Here is a 24,597-nt window from a genome sequence, read left to right on the forward strand (position 1 = left end):
AAAAATGATTATAAAATGAAATTATCTGCTGCACCATTAGAATGGTACATTTGTACAGATGTGTGTTTAAACTGTGATCAATCAAATAATATATACATGTAAGTAAAGCGTATTTATATGTGTAAAACATTATCTGTATGTTCTGTTCCATGTCATCAGAAACATTTTCTATAATTAATCGGTGAAAGTTATCCTAAAAATAAGTGATGAACAGTTTTCTTTATTATGTCCAATCAGACATGTACATTGCACTAAATTAAGTTGTTTTTCTTTAATAGTATTTCAGAGAAGCTATTTTTACCAGACAAGAAGTTTTCCAATTCTGACAGCAACAACATGTATAAAGTGGAACAAGAATCCGATTTCCATACATTGATAAATACCTCAATAAACAAGTACTCAGTGTTAGGTACAAGTGTGACAACAACAGCAGGAGCCTCTGTAACATTCACCACAAATGTAACATCACGTAAACCTCTCACCAGTATCAGCGACAGATCCGCATTTAAACCTATAACAACAGAATCATATAATCCACTTGATGGTGGGGAGAGACCAGTTTCAAAAGTGGATGGATTATCTTTCTTAAAACAGTTGACCTTCAAAGCATCCGAGTCACAAGCTGATAAATACGAAGAAAGGACAATTGTGTTTGATGGAAATGATATGGAAGAGACCGAAGTTCTCACAAAATGTATTCAAAATAGTGAGAAAGAATCATTGATTCTAGAATCTGTTAAAGTACCTAGTTTCTTGAAATCAAAGAAGATATCAGAAAGAAGCAGCAATAATATGTTTTTTGGGCGGGGTACTGAGATGGACAACCATACAGTGTTTTTTGGGGAGGATAACAATATGGAGGACACTGAGGTTATTGGAAGCCAAATCAATTTTGGTGCACTGCCTAATCAGAAATCACAAAATACATTTCTCTTGAATAATGGAATGGAATTAAAAATCCCAACGACAGTACAAATCAGAGCGTCTGCTAATAAAATGAAGGGGAATGAAAACACTGTGGGAGAGAATGCGACAGAAAAGACCCAGATATTTGACAAGGGACTTGACATGGAACAGACTGAAATGTTAACAGGAAAACTGAATTATGTGGAAGGTATCAGGACCTTTGACATGGCCAAAACTAACTTGTCTGATGACATGGAAGAAACTGGTCTCCTAACTAGTAAAATTGATCTCCTACAGTCAAGTACTCTTCTTGAGAAAAATAAAACTGTATTGTATAAGAATAATGATATGGAAGAAACTAATGTACTAAGTGGTGTCAATCCTGCTGGATGTCGAAAGTCATTTGGTCTTGATAAAAAGAACAAAACGTGTTTATTCGCAGATGGCAATGATATGGAACAGACAACTGTATTTACAAACAAAATAGAACTTCCTATTCTGGGTAAACAAGAAGACACAAAGATATCTGATAATAGTATGGAAGAAACAAATGTACTTACACAAAAAATTGAATTGCCTAAACAGGCAAAAAATATAGATATATCAAACGTTGACAACAAAACATTATTGTACCAAGAAAGTAATGATATGGAAGAGACTCGAACAGTCACTGGCAAAATTGATATTATCACCAATTCAGATAAAGAGCAAGAAAGAGAGAATAGAACGAAACTATTCAGTGAAACAAACTATATGGAAGAAACATGCACAGTCACATCAAAGTTAGGAGGGCTTTCATATGTTAAAGAAAATAAAACTACAATCTTTACAGAAGACAATGGAATGGAAGAAACTTGTGCCCTCACATCTAAAGTTGAATATCTGTCTTGTGTTAAAAAAACATCGCTTACAACCGGAAATAGCATATTGGTTCAAACTGATGGAACAGCGGTAAATAAAAATCATAAATTGCCCATCGATGTGAACAATACTATAGTATTTAATGAAGGAAATCAGATGGAGCAAACAAGACCAATAAATACCAAAATCAAACTAGACTCCAAAGGGGGGAGCCAGAGTTGTAAATCAATGCATTTCAGTGATGGAAATGAAATGGAAGAAAAGGAAAAAATGAAGGTTTACTCTGATACTCAGAAAAATAAAACAGTGATTTTTCCTGATGATAATGAAATGGAGCAAACTCAAGCATTGACAGGAAAATTAGAGATTGGTTCTCATCTTTCAAAGGATAAAACATTGCTGTTCAAAGATAATAATGAAATGGAACAAACTCAAGCATTGACAGGAACATTAGTGATTGGTTCTCATTTTTTGAAGGATAAAACATTGCTGTTCAAGGATAATAATGAAATGGAACAAACTCAAGCATTGACAGGAAAATTAGAGATTGGTTCTCTTCTTTCAAAGGATAAAACATTGCTGTTCAAGGATAATGATGAAATGGAACAAACTCAAGCATTGACAGGAAAATTAGAGATTGTTTGCAATATGCAAAAGAACAAAACACCAGTCTCCAAAGATGATAATGAATTAGAACAAACTGAAAAGTTGACAGAGATTTTACAATTTGACCCTAATACAAATAAAACTGGGAATCCTACTGAAGATAACGAAGTGGAACAAACAACAGCATTAACTGGCAATTATGAGTTTGGTCTTAATGGTTCTCCAGATAAAGAAGATGAAGAAACTGATCAGCCAGATGCAATGAAAAGCTTGTTGGAAGCAGATTCTTATACAACCAAAAACAAGACAGAGCAGTTCAAAGATGGGGAAGCTATGGAACATACAAAAACAAGAGCAGGGAGGTTAGAATCTGACACTCGTCATATGCACAGTTCATGCGATTACAGTGGCCAGTTAACAGAAAATGACATTGTTAAAAATAAATATCGACAAGACATAGAAGAAATGAGTCAAAATCATTCACCTGGTTTGAATATGTTAGAGACTGAAGTAGAAATGACCAGTCAGATTGAAAACAAAGAAAATGTTGGAAAAAATAAGATAAAAGGAGGAATTTCAAGTTTGATTGAAAAAATTAGAAAGGATATGAATAGTGATAAAGATAAAAATTCAGAAAACCCTGAAAATAGAAGAGAAAGTGCCAGTCCTGATATAACTGATGGTTTCTTCTTTAAGTATAAAGCACAATTAGAGAGCGTAAAAAAAAATGCAGAGAATGTTAACAATGACTTTAATGTAGGCAATCAAAATTTATCAGAAATGGTAGAAAGAATAGATAAAAATGCGTGTAAAAGTTTACATACACGAACTCCTAATGGGAAAATGTTTGGGACATCCAGAGACTATTCTTCTGAGGTGAGACCCCCTGTCAGAGGAAGTACTGTTAAGATATCAGAACGTGTTATACAAACAGAACATAAACCAGCTCCTGAAACAGGTCAGCATCAACCAATGCATTGTTCAAAGGAGTTGTTTTCTAATAATGATCCAGATTTTGATAGTACAGAATTGATGAAAAATTCTTCACTGCCAATCTTAGAATCCAGCACCAACATCACAATTAGGGAAAGATCAAAAAGTGACGGGAGATCTGATGATCCATTGGGTACTTATTAACTTAATTTATATTTTATTTAATTTTTTCTGACACACTAAATGCTTGTTTAACGTCACAGTACCCAAATTGCATTAATTCTTTTTTTATAATTTGTTATTATGCATGTTTTTCAACATAGCTAAATATACTTAAATATATACAAAACAGTCACATTATATATCAACAGATAAAGTCTCCAGTTAAAAAAGTAAAATTACGGAAATGTTGCGAGGAACTTCTACAAAAAGTCTACTTTTAAAATTGAGAAAAATTAGAATATTTCACAGACATTCATTTCATACAAAATGCATAACAAGGTTCAACCCCATTTTTCTATGATGGAACTTTATAGTAAATAAGGATATATCTTTAAAATAAACACAGAATGGAACTTTTGTCTGTTTCTTAAATAAACATAGGTGAAAAAACTGTCAAAATAGGTGCAATTTGTGTACCCTCACTTCATGTACAGATAGAAACAGGTTCCTCAATAAATTGACTTTCACAATCATAAGTTTTAAAATCATGCAGGTTTGTGAGTTTGCAGAATTTTATCAAATGCCCCAAATTTAAGTACCTGAAGTAAAGACTGCATTCAGGTATCTTTATTTTGCAAACAGCAATTTAAAACACCTTTTTAGAGTTAATAATTTATTTTGCACCTTAGTGTTTCACTTCTTATAACATTGCTCTTATATATCTCTTCTTCATTATGGCAGTCAGGGGTACTACTTGTACAAGTAATTTTTATTTACTTGAAGAAGTAATTATAATATACTTATATAAGTAAATTTGTAGGATACTTATAGAAGTGTATTTTATTTACTTGTATAAGTAAATTATTTTTTGGCCTAGTTATGTCCCTTAGACATTCAGATTTTTTTACTTATACAAGTAAAAAAGTCATCCTATCTTCTTTTCTTGAATTCTTAGAACTTCTTTGCTCTAACAGAATTTTGAATTGTCTGTCCTTTGCAGATGTCTTTACTATTCATTTAAGTGTAATTTCATGGACAATGAAAATCTCATTTGTCTGTTATCTTTAGAACACTGCTCATTTACCAGCCCCCAAGGAGCAATTTTTGAAGGCCTTGGGCAAATACTTAAGATCTTTGCTCAATCAGTTTCTTTGTTGAATTAATGAGATAAAACATTGAACTCTTATCAAAAATTATGAGCTAACCTGAGAAAAATTGTTAAAGGCATGATTTTACATCTCAAAACTTGAGAATTTTTGTGGGATTGTAAAAAAAAAATTAAGGGGAGATTATTCAAACAATATAATTAACTTGTATAAGTATATTTTATTTACTTCTTCAAGTAAATAAAGATTACTTGTACAAGTAGTACCCCTGACTGTATGGGAACTTTCAATCTTTTATGTACAGCGTAGTTTTATTCAATCAAAATGTGCTATGCTATTTTCAGAGTTACCAAGTGGAATAACAGATATATACATGCCAGCAGAACTGTTGACCAGTACTACAATATCCAGTGTCCCACCAGAAAATACAACTAACTACCAGCTGAACCTTACCCCCAGCAGTGCTGCTATCATGGAGTCTGATAGTAGCCACTCTAACCTCACATGTAGTAGTGGTTCTAGATCAGTCATGGAGATAAATATGGAGGATTATCTCAAACAATCTATGGTCAATATTTTAGTCCTATACCTTTCCTCTGCTACAGTTTAAACTTCCACACACTGTTTATTTATTATTTTTAGAAATATTTTAAGTTACCTGTACACAGTAATATCTTATTGGAACTTGATTATTGAAGGAGGATGATAACCAGCCATAATGTCTTAATGGAAGAACTTCTAAATAGGACTGTTATTTTACTCATTAAGAAGGCTTTTTTCTATAACAATATGATTTAACAGACATGTATAATTTATGCCTATAAGACAGCAACCAAAAGCACAAAAAACCAACAGAAAAGATGATTGATTGATTGTTGGTGATTAATGCCACTTTCAAAAACTATTTGCTATATAGTGGCGGTCAGTTTTTATTGGTGGAGGAAACTGGAGAGAACCATGAAAAACTGATATTCCACGTCAATTAGATTGTGGAAATGAATGCACCTACCACATGCAGGGTTTGAACTCACAATTGTAGTGTTGATAGCTTAGTGAAACAGTAGATGAAGTACTTAGACCACTCTGCCACCAAGGCCCATGACAGAACTGTAGGTGATAATAGAATGTTCAACAACAGACATATTGTGTACAGTGTGTCAAACTTTAATTCACCTGGAGTTTAGACAAGTTGTGAATGAAATAAGATATATTTATACATACATATCTGTACAACTGAGAAATGTACTGTCCATAAGATGGAGTAATACACATTCTTTGGATTACTGCATTTTCCCTGAAAAATTTGACATCACAAAGCAAATATCTTCATGTCACAATGTCCTATGACATCTTTCCCCAAATGACCTCAGGTCAAGCAGGGCAGTTCATTCATAAAATTGAAATTGTAAAATCGCAGTTAATAGCATAGTTAAGGCAAGGAAAAGTCAACCTATTTGACACATTTTGGCTAGAACATAAAATTTGATATCAAACAAGTTACTTTTTTTATGTAGTTATGTACTAAAACAGTAACTTCAGGTAGATAAATTTCATTGGTATATTCAGAAATAGCTGGATTATTTAGAGAATATATTACATTAAAACCTGCAGGTACTATAGAAATATATCTATTGACATTATTGTTTGGTCTTTTGTGAAGTTACTCATTAATTGCAATTAGTTAATATTAATGCCAACCTATACTGTCATTTCAACTCTTCTGGGGGGAAAAAGTGTTCAATTTAGGTTTTGTCAGAGGACATATGATTGATATACTTACGAGTAAAGTTTCACCCTGTTTGTTCTGTATTGTTAATTTGATATTATTTTGTAGATGAACGACAGTGATGATGGTTCCATGACAGTTGAACATTTTTGTAAGAGGATCAATATGCTAGTCCCATTATGGTTGAAAGAAAGAATTCAGATGGCAAGACAAAGTATTGCAACATTAAAAGTAAGGCCACACTTATCTGATTCATAGTTCTTTGCATTTTCCAGAAATTTACCTGCTTTTTGAGAAATTAACTTTTCAAAATGGAAAAAAAATTATCGCTTCCACAATTGGAATTGGTCTGCATGCTGCTCTGAAATTGGTTTCACCTTGAAATTTTTCTCTCGCATAGATTCCTTTATATTGCATACATATCTTTAAGTCTTTCTGCATGTGTTACAACATGACCACTGTTATGGTATAGTGATTGGTATCCTTATGATAAGGAATTCAATGTGTTACAACATGACCACTGTTATGGTATAGTGATTGGTATCCTTATGATGAGGAATTCAATGTGTAACAACATGACCACTGTTATGGTATTGTGATTGGTATCCTTATGATAAGGAATTCAATGTGTAACAACATGACCACTGTTATGGTATTGTGATTGGTATCCTTATGATAAGGAATTCAATGTGTAACAACATGACCACTGTTATGGTATTGTGATTGGTATCCTTATGATAAGGAATTCAATGTGTAACAACATGACCACTGTTATGGTATTGTGATTGGTATCCTTATGATAAGGAATTCAATGTGTAACAACATGACCACTGTTATGGTTTTGTGATTGGCATCCTTATGATAAGGAATTCTTTTTTTTTATTCAACAGATTTTTTTAGCATTTTCTTGTAAATTCTCAAATTGTCAGTTTCTTACTACTGAAATGCTGCATAATAAATTATAAAAAAGTAAATCATACTTCTATTCATTAAAAAAAATATTCATTAGATTTTTCCCATCCCATAGTTTAGTTAGTGAAAAAACTGTATACGGTACAAATATATATACATGAAATACCAAAACTTCTCATACACCAGAAATAAATCAACAATATGCATGTTCAAGATCTACAGATATCCTTGTTAATTTTTGTTTCAGATCTCTGTTTATATTGACACTTTTGTATTTGTAGAAAGTGGATAAAGACAGCATCAGAGGTCAGATTGAGGCAAAATATGTCCATGAACCATACATCAGTATATACAATACAGTCATAGAACAAGCCAAGGAGAAATTGTCTTTGTAAGTTAGATGATAATTTATTAGACATTCAATTTAAGTACTGTAGTTACCTCCCCTGATGGAGTGGGTGATGTACTGAAATGACTGTTGGTTAAGAGTGCTATTGTGGATTTCGATTGATTATTTTGGTTGGTGGAAGTAGAAAAAGAATCATAAAATATCGTAAGGGACATGTGTAAATTCTTCTGGGTGCCGATGTTAATTTAGCAGCTTTCAATTTTAATTTCGAGTTAAACCTGTTGTTTAATATATATTTCTTAGGTTAAACCTGTTGTTTAATATATATTTCTTAGGTTAAACCTGTTGTTGAATATATATTTCTTAGGTTAAAACCACAGACAAAAGAACTACATGACACAATTAAGGAGGAGCAGCCAGCAGTGTTTGATGTGGCTGTGAAGGGATCAGAAGAACAGGTATACAATAACATTGTTATATCTAAGTTGTTTAGACCAAACAAATTTATAAGGGACTTCAATATTTGACTTAAGATTAAGCAGATTCATAACTATTATTTATACTTTGAAATACATGTATTAAAAAATTCACTAATTTAAGGTAAGTAACAAATTCACACATTTTATTCTTGCTGACAGCTCACCAAAACATTTATACTATTATTAAAACTGGAAACAAAAGCAAATTTTAAGTTTGTTATATACATCAGTAATTCACCTTCACTTATAAAGGTTAGGGAATGACAAGGATTACTTTTAGATAAAAAAAAAATTCAGATGAGAAGGTATGACCAGGCAACCTTTTTTTGGCCCCTTTAATTGGAAAATCAAAAAGTAGTATAAATCTACCAAATATCATCCTTCAGATGTTCATAAAACATTAGTTTGTTGGACATTAATATTTAGATTTTTGAATTTTGTCTTACATATTGGTATTAGGGTTTCAAACTTCTGACATTGAGTGTAAAGCATCAAAATTGCCTAAACAGTCTACATTCACTTCAGGGAATGCATTTTTTGACTATGTTAATTGACTAGGATTGTTATTTACCTGCTGAAGGCCAGATGTTCTGTTCATTTTCCTGAGCTTCCTTCATAATATAAAAATTCATATAGCAACTGAGCTGAAAGTGGCATTAAATACCAACAATCAATCAGTCTATTAAGGAATATCATTTACAGGAATGATTTGCTACAAATATTTCATGTACATTTAGGATGATAATGAATAGAAGAAACCAAATCTAAAACTTGCCTGACAATCACTAATATTGTGCATTTGAAAAACCAGATCTTAAAACTAGATTTAATGTTCTGAATATTTTACATATTTTATTAATACATGTCTTGTATGAGCTTATTTTTATTTATTTTAGAAATATGAAATGAAAGAAAAAGTATTTATTATGAGAAAATATTGTTCAAAACAAGTAGATAAAGAGTGGAAAGATATGAAATTGCATTGCCATGGACAGTTTTATGACATAATAAAGGTATTTGTATAATATAGCTTGAAATCTTTAATATTATAATTATATGAAACCTTTGTTCTTGAAGAAACGCTATGTTACCGGTACTTGTTTTCTAATTGTTATCAATCCTGAAGTTTCTCAGTTATATCATCAGCTGAAAAGGGGTGTTTTCAATTGTTTTAATAATTTATTCTTCATCGAGAAATGTAGGATATTGTCTCCATTGGGCCTGTTGTAGACTTTTTTAAATTGTTAATATTATAGATAATTTCTAGTGGAATGAAACAGTATTTGATAATCCATAAGTCTATTTAAGATTTATTATAGTCACAGCTCCATGGTGCTAAAAAAAACCAGCAAGTGAGGTTAATTTGATACCGACTGGAAATTCCAGTGAGGTCAAATTTGACATTGAAACCCTAATGGAAATTACATTTTTCATTAGTTTAAAAAAACAAATGAAGTGAATTTCTTCATATGATTGAGAAAAATTTAAGGGTTCTGGTGATCTTTTGTGGCTGGACAGTTATCCCTAACACAGGTACACTTTTCCAGTCATAAAAGAGGCATAAAGAGAGTAACAGCTAAACAAGCTCTAATTAAATATATTGTCATCAAAATATTTACAAACAATATTGAATTGTCAGTCATGATTTACCTGTTAATCTGACTTCTGAACATTTATTGATCTTTTTGAAGTTGTTTTTCACAGGAAAAATGAATACAGTTGAGCAATTCAGGCTCCTGGGAGCCTCTGGTTATTATTATTTTAATTATTTACAGGAAAAACGTGAAAAATTGAGCAAAGAAGTAAATGAAGTGGTTCAAGCTAGTGATACTATACAACGAGAGCTATCAGAGTTGTCAAATGGTAATTTAATTTATAAGTTAAAAGTTATTTTTTGTTGTATCTGACCATCTGTTTAAAATATTTGGTACTAATGAATATTCTACATGTTTTAAACGAGATAATTTGACATGCCACTATGACTTATTTTTCTCATTTTCATCTCGATTAATGTATTATTTCTTTTGTTGCAACCTTTTGTGAATTTAAGTAATAGAACCACTAATTCTGGGCCATTTTAAGGAAGAACATAAAAGACAGAAAAAAGATATTAAAAACAAAATAGATCATACTGCTAGCTGTAACTTTTGGAATACTGTATTAATTGCTGAGTTTACAGTATATGAAATATTTGCTTAATTTAGATATCAAAATGAAAGTCATGGACTTAGGGATCCCTTGTTAAATATTTATTTTGAATATTAGAAAAATTGTAATACATTGAAATAGGAGGATATAATTTGTCTGTTTCTCAAATCAGAAGTACTTTTGTTTGTTTTTTCTGGACTTCAGGGAACTAATGTGTTCTCTTAAATGCAGTTGAAGGTATGTTGATTTCCTTAACCTCATTTTCATGCTTTAATGGTAATTATAAAACTGAACATTTTTTAACATTTGATTTTTTTCGGTAATTATCAGTAAAAGGATAACTATATTTGGTATATAGATTCATTGAAAAGATCACATGTTCATCAGACAAGACATACCTGACCTTGACATCATTTCATTGATAGATGATTAGCTTCAAGTTATTGTGATTAGGTCCCTCTCTCTAATAAAATGAGCAATAGTTTTACTATTGGGAAATAAATGGTAACTAGAATGATTGTAAGGATGCAGACCTAATTTTCATGATTCATTGCTTAATATTTTTTTGTGTGATCAGATCTGGTAAGTAATAGGCCTACTATATTAGGTGTAGAGAATAATTGTAAGGTGTACATGTCCATTTGACATGATTCATCTGACCTTGACCTCATTTTCATTGTTCTGTTTTCAACTTGAAGTTGTTATATGGTTTGTTTTCATATACTCAAGGCAATAGTGCAACTTCATTCAAGGGATAGCAAGATTGTAAGTTGAGGATGTCTGATTGGCAGGGTTCTTCTGACCTTGACCCCGTTTTCATGGTTTGGATCCTTTTCTCATATGTTATTTGTAACTTATTTAGCTTACTATACTAGGTCTAATGAATTATTATTAAGTTAACATGTCCTTCTAACAGAGTTCATTTGACTTTGACATCATTATCATAATTCTTTCTACCAGATGAGACATTTTAGCATATGCACTCATGTTTGCTTTTTAAACTCTGTATATCATAATTTCAGCTTCAAATCAATTAGATAAATTGATCCTAGAATTAGAGCAGAAACCTATACCAGAACCAGAAGACATAGAATATTTAAATTCATTAGATCAAGAAGTTAAACAAAAAGAGCAAGGTAAGTGTAAGAAGAATTCAGTTATTGACAATTTAGATTATCCTTTTGCAGTATTTATTCAAAAGCTAAATTGGTGTAATAAAAAAAAACAGAGATGTGATCCTATTATGGTTGTGGGACTTCAAGAAACAAATTATTTATGAAAATACCATAGCGATGGAGTTCTTGATTGCACACAAAGTCATCATTCCTAATTTAAGGCATTAAGATAATTTCACCTTGAAAATAAATCTTTCAAAGCTCGAATGTAAAACACATAAACTTAGCAAAATATTGTTAACTCAGGCATCTTGATGAACATTGAAAATAAAAATCAACCATCTATTTCAACCTCAGCAATATAAAAGTGAAAGCTACTATCTTGCCATTTTCGTCTCATGTGGCTTTTCTTCACACTTTGTTCCTTTATTCATCAAAAGCTTAAATAAAGAATCTTGTCTTTTCAATCCATTGTTCTAGTAAAAACCAAACTGATTCTTTGTTAAGACATTTTTGTGTATTCACACTTAAATTAATTTTGGGACATTCAGAGGGAATACCCAATATGGCCAATAACATAATTCTAGTCACTTACCAGATCTTTTGGACAATTTAACAGTTGATTTCTTTTCAACATATTTCCTAATTTATTTCAGAGATAGAAGGAATAAAGGAAACTCAAGTGGATCTAGACAGGTATATGAATTTTAATTATCTCCTTTGTTCATCGCACTTGGGGTGACCTATGATGAGATTTAAATTGAAGACAAAATATGAGACCTCTCTGTTTAATGACATAACTTCAATCAAACATTATTCTTTCAAACATTTTTTTTCCCAGCAAAGTTGTATTAACGTACCATATAAAGTCGACTCTCGTTATCTCGAAGTCAGCCTGACCTGAGATATATTTCGAGATACACGTAGTTCGACTCAAACGAAAACCGGAAGTTTGACAGAACAAGGGACACAACTCTTGCTTAGCTTGGTAAAGCTAAAATAAATCCGGGTGAATATTGGAAGGGGGTCGATATTCTGGTATCAGATCGATGTATTTGTATGTCATGGTCTTTCATTATTATAATAACATTATTTTTACTTATTCAATTGTTTCAGTTACATTTTTTTCCTATGGCTTTTATCCGAGAGAGTAATTTTTAATCGATAGTTTTGTTATTCAGGTCGTTTATAGTTGACAAAATTGTTTATTCTCGGATACAAGAGATTTTAGAAAATTTAGATTTCTCTTCATTTTATTTTATCTCACTCTTTCTTTTCAAAAGAAAATACAACAAGACTAAAGACGCCGATTGAGTAGTTTTTAGGTGATCATCAACGGAAGTCATAATCCTTACTTTATACACACCCAAGCTCATTAGTGTAAATCACAATTAATTGTTTTGTAAACATTTTAAATACTTTTTCATGAACATTAACAATGTATCACTAATTATTTATAAAAATTCTATAAAAGATAATCTTAGGTAAACACTCGTGGAAATAGCATGTCATAAATCAATACAGTGGTCAGTGACTGGAAATTTAATTACACGTGTATTGTCAGATTAACTCTTCAATCCATTTAAATGCCGGAGGTCATGTTTTGACATATGTGTATTAGTTCGAGATAAATAATGAATTTTGAATTCTTTTGTTAACCTTGCGATCGTAAATTTAGTTCGACTCAACCGAAATTTAGACTCATCCAATTTAGACTCATCAGGAGTCGAATTACATACATTTATATGGAACAAAGTTCAGGACCACGTGAAAACTTCGACTCATCCGAAATTTCGAGTCAACCGAGTTCGAGACAACGAGAGTTAACTGTACAATGTTTGTCAATCCTTTATTTTATTTCTGCAAATAGTATTTCTGAGATTTAATTGGGAGTCAAATAAAGGCATTCTTGTAAAAAAAACAACAACTCTACAATTCATTGTCAAATAATTATTAAACCAATTTAGTTTAAAATGACATGATCAGTATACTCCCAAGTTTTGAAGTTTTTGCAACATGTAAATATCTGCATTTGCGGTTAACAAGAGGAAATTTATTTTGAAATATTTGAACATGTTGGTATTGGTGTGCTTTTGGTAAGTTGAATGAATCTTTATGTACAGATTTTTTTGGGAAAATTATGGTAAAGGCAAGATGTTTGATTGGTAATCCAACAGCTAATGGGTTGATGGTCTTAACTATTTGCAATACAATAAAGTAAAAAAAAAATAAAAAGTAAATTTCAAGAAATAATTGCATATGTACCTACATGTATATATAGATACACAAGGTTTGGATAATATATTAATGTTATATAAAGTTTAGTTACAAGATTTTAAAGTTTGATCTGATAGTTATAAAATGACAAAATGAAATTGATCTTGTACAGAGAAAAGCTTAGCCTAAAGACAGAAAAAACAAAACTACAAAAAGAAGAACAAAATATTTACAATGAGGATGAGACAGATGATAACGTAATGGTACAACTGGAAATTCAAGAATTGGAGGAAAAACTTGATACCCTTGAAAGGTAATTAATATACACTAAATTTAGAAATTTATGTCAACCTTTAACTGTTAAATGTTTTTGACTTCTGTAGAAATCTATTTTTTATGATACTGTTTTCGCAGACCATAACTTTTTTGCCCAGGTTCTAAACATATATACTGAAAAAAAATGAATATTCCTTTAGAATAGATTACTTTTTGGTTAAATGATATTGCCATGTAATTCAATCCAATATCAAATCACCTCAGTTTAATTGCTATATATAACATGATGTATATGATAAGAGCATGCATACAAAAAGACAAATTTTGACACCAAAAGGAGTTGGACCACGTCAGCAATTTTCAGATCTGCCAGGCAGTCACTTCCTGTTTGGTGATACTTTTAATTTTTCATCATTGCCTAGGGGGAATATCCTTTACACTCCAATCATTGTGTGTGTCTTTGTTTGTTTGCTGTTACACTAGCATCATTTTATTTCAGTTTTATGAGTGAGTTTGAAGGAAATAATAAAAACAAAACACATAGTGATTTCAAAATAAAGGCCATTACCATGGTCCTGAAATGTTGTTTTTGTCGAGCCTTCGACTTTTGTCGAAAAAGCGAGACATAGCGATCCTACATTCCGTCGGCGGCGGCGTCCACAAATATTCACTCTGTGGTTAAATTTTTTGAAATTTTAATAACTTTCTTAAACTATCCTGGATTTCTACCAAACTTGGACAGAAGCTTGTTTATGATCATAAGATAATATTCAAAAGTAAATTTTGTAAAAAAAAAAATCCATTTTTTCCGTATTTTACTTATAAATGGACTTAGTTTTTCTGCCAGATAACATTACATTCACTCTGTGGTTAAAGTTTTTGAAATTTTAATAACTTTCTTAAACTATCCTGGATTTCTACCAAACTTGGAAAGAAGCTTGTTTATGATCATAAGATAGTATCCAGAAGTAAATTTTGTAAAAAAAAAAATCTATTTTTTTCGTATTTTACTTATAAATGGACTTAGTTTTTCTGCCAGATAACATTACATTCACTCTGTGGTTAAAGTTTTTAGAATTTTAACAACTTTCTTAAACTGACCTGGATTTGTTCCAAACTTGGACAGAAGCTTGTTTATGATTAAAAGCTAGTATCTAGAAGAAAATTTTGTTTAAATTTTGTTCCATTTTTTCTGTATTTTACTTATAAATGGACTTAGTTTTTCTTCCAGTTAACATTACATACAGTCTGCAGTTTTAAGTTTTTAAAACATTTATTAGATTCATAAACTATTCTGGATTTTTACCAAACTTGGACAGAAGCTACTTAAAATCAAAAGATAGTATAGAGAGGAATATTTTTATTAATTTTTTTCCTCATTTTTGTTGAGCCTGTGATTAACAGCAAAAGTAGGCGAGACACTGGGTTCCGCGGAACCCTTTCGAATTTTTTTTAAGGGGGGTCAGTTTTTAAGCCTGAAAGACAAGTAATTTTTTTTCAAACTCAAATTCATACCAGATGTCACAACATAAATGTGTTTAAATGGTTTTACAGCCTAGACTACATAACATGTTGGATCTGTTTTTGTAAAAACGTTTTATGAGTGATATAAAGCATAAAACCGTTTAAAATTGAAAAGTATTTTACTTAATACTTAAAATCGCTTATTCCTCAGGACACAAAGAAAAGGATATGTCTGATCATGGAAAATTTATAAATTTATGTCGAAAGAAAGAGTTTCATTTTTGTAAATTTTCATTTATATCAATTATGACTATCAAATATGATGGTTTCCAGACCCTTGGTCATCCATATATCTTCTTTTAGATAATTGTTGAATTTAGAATAATATTTTCAACTTTATTTCAGTTTGACAGAATGGCATATTGAAAATTATGAAGATGACTTCATAACCTTTTTATTTTATGATGATACCTTGCGACTGTCAATCAATAAACAAAGAGAACCAGATAATGGACAAACAAAAATTGCTTCAGCCCATGTGCAGTCATTATTAGAAGGTCAGTTTTATTATTCTGTTTTTTATGCCCCACCTATGATAGTAAAGGGGATTATGTTTTCCAGTCTATGCATTTGTCTGTTAGTTTGTTGTGTATCAATTTAAATATTTAGATGAGTTTATGAATAAGTTCTTAGAATAGATCATTGGTATTTGGTATACCAATTTAGCATCTATACATATTGGTGCCAGATATAAGCAGTATGTTGTGCCTGCACATCAGTCAATTTCATTTCTTTCTGCTTTTCTACATTTGTTTTTAAAGTTTCCTGATTAATTATATTTATGAAGAATATCTTATGATAGACCAATGATACTTTGAAAGCTATTGTATTGGTATCTGAATATTTAATTGTCAAAAAATTGTGAGCTTTCATGTTTATCTCTATTAATGATCCAATGTTTTCAAGGTAATTTCAGTGTTGATATGAATAAAACGAGATATATGCCAATGAGACATCATTCAAAGACACAAAAAAAAATTCATCTACAGGTTGCATGTGATCTCAACTTTACAATTAGATTAGATTCAGAAGTATTGAGAAATGTAGGTCAGCTCTTAGTTCTGTAGCCTGCAGTTTGGATTTGAAAAGAATGATATAAATATACTACCCTTGGATGAAGTTGTTGGGGTAGATTAACACACGAGGGAAAAAATTATCACCCAAGAAGTCGCTGGTGATAATTTTTTCACTGAGTGTGTTAATCACCCTAACATCTTCATCCAAGGGCAGTATGTTTTTTATTATACTGAATGCCTTATGATTCAAGTGTGCACTATGTTATTAGAAGTACAATTGTAAAAAAATTAAGTCATAAATTAAGATAGATTACTAATAACAATAACATAACGACGGAAAAAGTGTAGAAATAAGAATCGGTAAACCTCTGCCGTAGCGGGTGTTAATTGTTCCGGATCGGCAATCTTTGGGCTCAGCGGGTGTTAATTGTAGGCATTAACACCCATTGCTAATATTATCACATGTTACTATGGGTAGGTGGGGCTTATGAAAGGTTAGTGAAAATTAATAAATGCCTGGTGTCCAATGAAATGAATGGACGATATAAGAAATTTGCATAAAGTATAGTAATAAAATTTAAAAAAATTGTTGGAAGTACTTGATAAATTGCATGCTCATATTGGTGATTTTGAATCTGTTCAAAGTTTGGATTTTTCTATCCTATATACCACTTTGCCTCATATTCTTATTAAGAAAAAATTCACACACCTAATTAAATGGGCATTTAAAAAGTCAGAATGCGAATATATATGTTCAAACTCTTTTAGGTCATTTTTTAGTAACAACAAAAAAGGACTTAGTCAATTGGACCTGCTTTGATACTATAACTGCCCTTGAATTTTTACTAGATAACATTTTTGTTCGCTTTGGAGATTTCGTATATCGTCAAGTTATCAGAATTCCAATGGGGACTAACTATGCACCACTTATTGCGGACCTGTTTCTGTATTGTTATGAGTTACAATTTATGACTAAAATCAGCAAAGACCCATTTAAACAACATCTGATACAAAAATTAAATAACACTTTTAGATATTTGGATGATATATTGGCTCTCAATAATGACGACTTCAGTATGCACACTAAAGAGATTTATCCTGCTGAACTGACTTTAGATAAAGCCATTACTAACAATGAACACTGCCCTTTCCTGGATCTTGATATCTATATCTTTAACGGGAAGCTTAATACCAAAATTTATGATAAAAGAGATGATTTTTGTTGAGCCTGCGAACTTGTTCCATCCGCTCATGTATGTAACAACATATTTGATTTTAACAAAAGAAATCTATGTATTACTGAAAATTATTACTCCAGGGTTTTCGATATCACAAACTAGTCAAAACATTTACTAAATTTTATCATCGGTACAAGGACATCATTCGTAAATATAAATCAACATGCAGACATCTTATACGTTCAGGTATTTCACATCCAATCTTTTATGGTAATATTCTTTACAAAGCACAAAAATGTCGGCATTCACCGCAAAAGCTAACCAAACCTTTAAACAGACTTATTAAGAAGGGATATAGTTACGATACTGTTGTCAGGTCATTTAAGATGGCATATTTTGGTTTTAATATTGATTCACTCATAGGGTCTTTGAATCGGAAATAAACACATTTATTCTAAAACCAGTTGTTGGCATGATACGGGTTATGTTCTTCTCATATATTTTATGATGGTATGATACTAAACCCCTAATGGGAGGGATTGTGCTTGATTTTCATATGTTGAAGACATAATCTTTCAATCAGTTTAATTGAGGTCAATAGCTTGCATGTCATTAACTGCTAGTAGTCCTTTGTTAATTTATGTATCATTGTCATTTTGCTAAGTTTCTTTTGTTACCTATTCTGACATTGGACTCAGACTTCTTTTAAATTGAGTTTTACTGTGCGTATTGCTGTGTGTTTGTTTTTTCTACATTGGCTAGAGGTATAGGGGAAGGGTTGAGATCTCACAAAACATGTTTAACCCCTCTGCATTTTTGTGCCTGTCCCAAGTCAGGAGCCTCTGGCCTTTGTAAGTCTTGTATGATTTTTAATTTTAGTTCATTTATATGTTTTGGAGTTTAGTATGACGTCCATTATCACTGAACTAGTACACATTTTTGTTTAGGGCCAGCTGAAGCACGCCTCCAGGTGCAGGATTTTCTCGCTGTGTTGAAGACCGATTGGTGTCCATCGGCTGTATTCTGCTCTTTGGTCGGGTTGTTGTCCCTTTGACACATTCCCAATTTCCGTTCTCAATTTTATTAATGTTTATTTTTCACTGTTGATTATTGCAATAGGCCAGAATTTTACAATTACTGTTGGATTTCCTGAAATAATCTTAAGGATTGGGATTATTCTTTCATGATTATTCATGTTGCCTGGACAGTACCTTATTTCATGCCAAATACACTTCAAGTGTAAAAGAACCTTGGTTGAGTTTGAATATCAGAAAAGTAGAAACACAATCATTTTTGTTTTTGGTATGTTAGCTTGGTGACGAAAATCCATTCATTTTTCAGATTCTGCCAGTCCCTGTATGAAGTTGATACATGTTATGATATTACAACAAATAAATAATGGAGATTCTTTACACCACACCTTCAGCTATATATCTGACCTACCAGAGGTAAAAGTGATAGTACTGTTATTTCATAAGTTGAATTTTTTGCTTTTATCAATGTCAAGAAAAGTGAAACTTATTTCTACTGTTAAAATTACAAAAAGAAAAAGAGTGAGTGTTTTGTATATTATTGAAGAAATCACACATCTGTGTTGCCATGGGCGAAATGTACATCGTCTTAACCTTTGAAATTCATCAATGAACTAGCGAATAGCCAAAATGTCACAACTTCATCTCATAATGCTAGATCAGCCAATCAAATTAGACTCACTTTTCGTATCAATTTTTTGTATATATATCTGGTCATGCGAGAAATAAATAACAAGCAGCACCCATAAAAGAAATAACATTGATTGTATTATTAAGGATTATAAGTAAAACATTATTGGTTATTATAAAGAATTTAATTAGAAAATTTTACAATCTGTTCAATGATAAAATATTTTCCTCGCTAAATTAAAGAAACAGATATTCAGGTGCAAAACTTACTGTCTTCATAACCTTTAATGTAGAAACATGTGAAATGTATAATGATAGGACAAATCTAGAATGTGTTTTCATTGTAAGTAGTTTCTTTTTCAGTTGTTGCAGAAGTTGTCACAGATTGTTTTGAATGCTAGGTGCCTTAAACGACAAATAATTTCTCTTTGTTTGAAGTATATAGTGACAGTTTATAAGGACTTGTAAGTATCTTATGTTGCAGTAATTTTAATGAAAAAAAAAAATCATTTCATTATGTTATTGTGTTTGATAAAATACAAAAGTTTGGTCTGAATCTGAGGCTTTATTTGGAGTCGTACAGAAATCCTATATCATAATTGTCCTCCACTGCAACATGGACTTGGGGATATGGTTATGCCAGACTTTAATATAGGTGTGTCAGCATCATAAGCATTTTAGGAAATTAATTTCTTTTCAAAATTTGACAAAAATCATGCAGTAGCTTTAGTTTAGTAATAACTTAAGTGAAAGTGATGATGAATCCTGATGAGATATGCCCTCAATAAATTTGATTTACCATTGAAAAAAAAGAAAAGAAGAGATGTGGGTAAAACATTAATGAGACAGCAACCCAACAATACTTAAAACCAAAAGACATCTAGAGGTCAACATACAGTCTGTAACAATAGACAAGCGTCCATTCGTTATGTAGTAGTCCAATTGTCCACAGTCTAGTAAAGTACCAAACCCATTAAGTATGATCTGCAGCCAACATCAAATTCTCCAAAATGACAAAAACACAGGAAGATATGACAATTACTAACAAAGTTTCAGACGTTTTACAGGCACATAACCATGTGGTGAGGTTAAACTAGTTTTTTGAGATCTTAATCCTTCCGCTTTAATCTCTATCAGTGGACTAATAATAGGAACATAAAAGAATATACCATGAAAGTCAGTACAGGAAAAACACTTAACTCTAAAATAAAAGTGTAAACAAAAGAATAAATAACAATATTCAAAGGTACTGATAGCAAGCTCAAAGTACTTTAAACAATACCTGCAGTTGTGAAATCATGTTGTCCTTCTCTAATATTAGTAACTGTACTTCATAAAAAATATTATACAGCAATGTCAAACCAGTGCAGGAAGACACCATTTTTGCAATATAATTGCTGAAAACAAAAACAAAATTATAGTCTTATCTTCTTATTATGAATTAGAAATTTGATGTTTATCCCTTTTGTTTTACATGTGAAATATTCTATTCTTTCAAAGTTCAAGATAAGAAAAAGATTTATCATTGAATAAATTGCTTGATTCACTACACTATAAACATTTCCTTCTTACAGATCAGGGCTATTCCACAAATGATTATTTTATGGGGTCTGCAGATCCTTCATTTTTGTTTCATATGTTGTAATAGCTTATGAAAATCTCTCAGGGAAAAAATAACAAAATAAAATAAAGTTATGTGCGTTTTGATAAGATAAAAAAGTGCATTTTGCCACCACACATAGTTATGCCCATCCACTGAGTGCTGCAATGCCCCCATCCATCCATAATTTCTGTGATATATTACTCAGCTTGTGTATTTGGAAATTATTTTATATTTGGCCTGCCACTTACATTTGTCTCAAGTTGTATTGTGTTATAAGCAATTTTTCAGATCTGTTGGGCATTGACTTCCTGTTTGTCAAAACTATGAATTCTTTTCATACCAACAGAACACAGATTTGTTTGGTGATGTCTAATAAAGATTTAGGCCTACGGTCATAATTTCATAAAACAGAACTGGGAGTATAACATTTTTGCTTGAAACACCAAATCCAGCATTTTCATTGGTCCAAATTGTTATGACCACAAGCCTTGGTGTATAATTTGTACATTTTTTGTTATTTCTGGAATCACCATAATAAAATATTTCATATATGTTTTCAGTGTTGTGGTTGAGAAGTGGTCACTTAAAACCTTAAGAAAAGTTAACATTAAATTAACATTTAATGTGGAGGATGCTTGCTGTAACATATTGCCTGAAGTTACTGTAAAAATGGGTAGAATAAGGTAAATATTACGTGTAATAATATACCTATTTTTGTTGTTTGAATGTAGAATAAATTACCAATATGTGGAAGGTTGAAAGTTTAGAAACCAGAGTAGGCATATAAAGTACAAAGTGAGAAATGTCAGAGTTGTTTTACCTGTGATGCTGAAAATCATCAGGCATTGTAAACTTAGAAACAAATTCAGGAATTAAAACAAATATTTTAAAAGGACAAAACATGATTCATTCTCAATGACATACTTTTTACAGAACACCTTGTTAAACAACTATGCCCTACATGTGAAATGTCACACCACATTCCTGTTAAAAGAGGAATATATTGATAGTTGTAGATCAAGTCAATCTCCATATTTATGGCAATATTCAAATGTTTTTGGATAATTTAGTCACTACTTTGCTTAATACAGTTTGTTAGTTAAATGAAAAACATCTTGATGTCCTGATCATAATGAATACTAACAAGATGCAAACTACAAATGAATGGTGACTTGTCTTACAAATTTCTGGACAAAAAAATATTTTCAGTATTGTAGAAAATGCAATTTTAGGTCTATAGAATAGAGGTGGCTTACACACATATCTTGCTATTGATAGTAGTACATCAGTGCTTTTATGAATGAAATGCATTTTTACATGAATATGAAAAACAGCACAAGGATGTATTTGATTGGGTACAAGGAAGTGGATAATGGCATAGTACACTTCAATAAACACTAGCACTGCAATCAATAATAGGTTTTGTGAAATAATTTCATATATGAATGTACAAACTTGAATGAAACACATTACAAAATAAGTGTATGTACAAAGTTAAGCACACAACTATATAAGATGCAAATAACAATTATAAAATGGAGATGAGTCTGAAAAAACCTTTGAAAAAAAACAGTTTGTTGGGGCATTGGAGTCAATTATAAGATAAATTAAATAATTTAATTATTACATTTGCAAAAAGTACATGTACAAACTTAAATGAAACCACTGGATATATTATCATATGTGCATTTACAAACTGAGATAAAATAATACTTCCAAGTATGTTTATAACAGTACATGTGCAAACTTATGTGAATTGTCTTATATTTTATAGAGCAGAAGATGTACAGGACCAGATAAGTAGTGTTTCTAGAGGACAAAATTATCTTGTTAAACTTTGTGACTCTGTAGATCTTGATGTATTATCAGATAGTAGCAAGTTTTCATGACAGCAGCCAAATTAAGATACCCTGAATGTGCAATTTTAATGGCAGCTATTTTTGACTGGAAAATATAAATTACCAAATAGAAAACTGAGAAGACTTAACTGTTCCAATTTGTGGATCAAATCTAATGTATACATGTATTTGGTCTTAAATTAGAATTTGTAGTATATTTTGTATAAATATGAATTTATTGTTTATGATAGTTTTTTTGTATATGGAACAAGATATTGAGTGCAAATTTTTAAGTACATTATTCCATACTAATCTATTCAAAAATTTTGAGCACGTTATTCCGTTCTTATGGTATTAACATATTTTGAGTACATTATTCTATACTTAATAAATTAAAACGTTTTGAGTACATTATTCCATACTTAATGAATTAACATGTTTTGAGTACATTATTCCATACTTAATGAATTAACATGTTTTGAGTACATTATTCCATACTTAAAATGAATTAACATGTTTTGAGTACATTATTCTTTACTTAATGAATTAACATGTTTTGAGTACATTATTCCATACTTAAAATGAATTAACATGTTTTGAGTACATTATTCCATACTTAACGAATTAACATGTTTTGAGTACATTATTCCATACTTAATATATTAAAATGTGTTCAGTACATTATTCCATACTTAATCTATTAAATGTGTTGACTGCTTTCCATAACGTATTAAAATGGTTTGAGTACACTATCCATACTTAATGTATTAAAATGTTTTGAGATCACTTTTCCATACTTAATCTATTATAACGTTTTTAATGAAAAAAATTGTTTTGAATACATTATCCCATGCAAGTAATGTGACTGGTCGAGTATCGAAATGATAAGAACTCATATTCTGATATCTGTATACATATTTTCCTGAAATCACAATAATTAATCTCCTATTTTTTTCCATTCTTCAAAAATCGCAATCATAAATGCACACAATAATTTCTGAATTTACAATACGCTATGCCATACTTGAGCATTTTGCCAAAATTAGGATAAGATTTGTAATAACAATCTTTTTGTGGTAGGGGTGAGAAACTGAGGAGACATTCATGACCCCACCCTTTTCCATTATTTGGAATATAAAAAAAATCATCCCCTCTGATACATATTTTTTGCAAAAACATGTCTATAGCTATCATGATTACATTATTTAATGACAAGACAAATAGCTTTGACAAATATCTGATTCATTTACAACAGTGGTTTGTGTAAAGTTACATTTCATAGTTAATACCCATTGAAGAAATTGTTTTGGAGGTTAATAACTAATAAGTCTTTCTTAGGATATTTTATACCCTATGGTTTTTGCAGACCAAAATTTTTAGTGCAAAATGTAAGTGCTTTGTCAATGAATAGATTTTTATCTTCATTAGAATTTCTGTTTTGAAATTGTGTTAATGGTTTAAGTTTGGAGGCAGTATATTGATATGTTAAGATATTTTATGATCAGTGTTGTGCATTTAATGTAGTTTTATATCGTTCACATCAAAATCTACCTTTTCTTTCTAAAATTTGATGTCCTGAAATGTATAGAGCTTTCATTTTTATATGGCAGTATATAAAACATGTCTTGAAATTCAAATGTGTATTGATATGTATATTTTTTTTTAATTTATCTTCTTTTTTTGTCAAATTTTTAATGTGAAAACTAAAATTTGAAATAAATCTTAAAAAGAAAAAAAAGCTTTAATTTTTAGTAAGAAGATACAATGTGCAGTCTGTGCTATCTATAACTTTGAAACACTTACATCCATGCCATACATTATGAAAATGAGTAGATGTGGCATGATTGCCAAAGAGACAACCATCCATCAAGACTTAAGGACAAAGATGTGAAAAATTAAAGGTCACTGTATGTCCTTCAACAATTAGAAAATCCATACTGTATAGTAAGCTATGGCAAAAGAGAAAACAAGCTGACAAATT

General features: G+C 30.8%; 1 protein-coding gene across 1 annotated transcript in view; it reads left to right on the plus strand.

The window, feature by feature from the left end:
• LOC127736955 (uncharacterized) overlaps positions 1 to 24,345 on the plus strand; it is a 35,457-nt gene extending 11,112 nt beyond the window's left edge. The window contains exons 9-23 of the mRNA XM_052247518.1: positions 279 to 3,499; positions 4,919 to 5,142; positions 6,409 to 6,531; positions 7,494 to 7,603; positions 7,929 to 8,019; positions 8,937 to 9,053; positions 9,816 to 9,903; positions 11,211 to 11,324; positions 11,960 to 11,999; positions 13,693 to 13,833; positions 15,666 to 15,817; positions 18,856 to 18,962; positions 19,539 to 19,639; positions 21,339 to 21,461; positions 22,553 to 24,345. Of these exons, the coding sequence (XP_052103478.1) occupies positions 279 to 3,499; positions 4,919 to 5,142; positions 6,409 to 6,531; positions 7,494 to 7,603; positions 7,929 to 8,019; positions 8,937 to 9,053; positions 9,816 to 9,903; positions 11,211 to 11,324; positions 11,960 to 11,999; positions 13,693 to 13,833; positions 15,666 to 15,817; positions 18,856 to 18,962; positions 19,539 to 19,639; positions 21,339 to 21,461; positions 22,553 to 22,667 (4,867 nt within the window). The 3' untranslated portion in view covers positions 22,668 to 24,345. The remainder of the gene's footprint in view (positions 1 to 278; positions 3,500 to 4,918; positions 5,143 to 6,408; positions 6,532 to 7,493; positions 7,604 to 7,928; positions 8,020 to 8,936; positions 9,054 to 9,815; positions 9,904 to 11,210; positions 11,325 to 11,959; positions 12,000 to 13,692; positions 13,834 to 15,665; positions 15,818 to 18,855; positions 18,963 to 19,538; positions 19,640 to 21,338; positions 21,462 to 22,552) is intronic.
• Positions 24,346 to 24,597: the final 252 nt, after the last annotated feature.

The sequence above is a fragment of the Mytilus californianus genome, unplaced genomic scaffold (genome assembly GCF_021869535.1).
Source record: "Mytilus californianus isolate M0D057914Y unplaced genomic scaffold, xbMytCali1.0.p SCAF_4, whole genome shotgun sequence".
Lineage (NCBI taxonomy): Eukaryota > Metazoa > Mollusca > Bivalvia > Mytilida > Mytilidae > Mytilus > Mytilus californianus.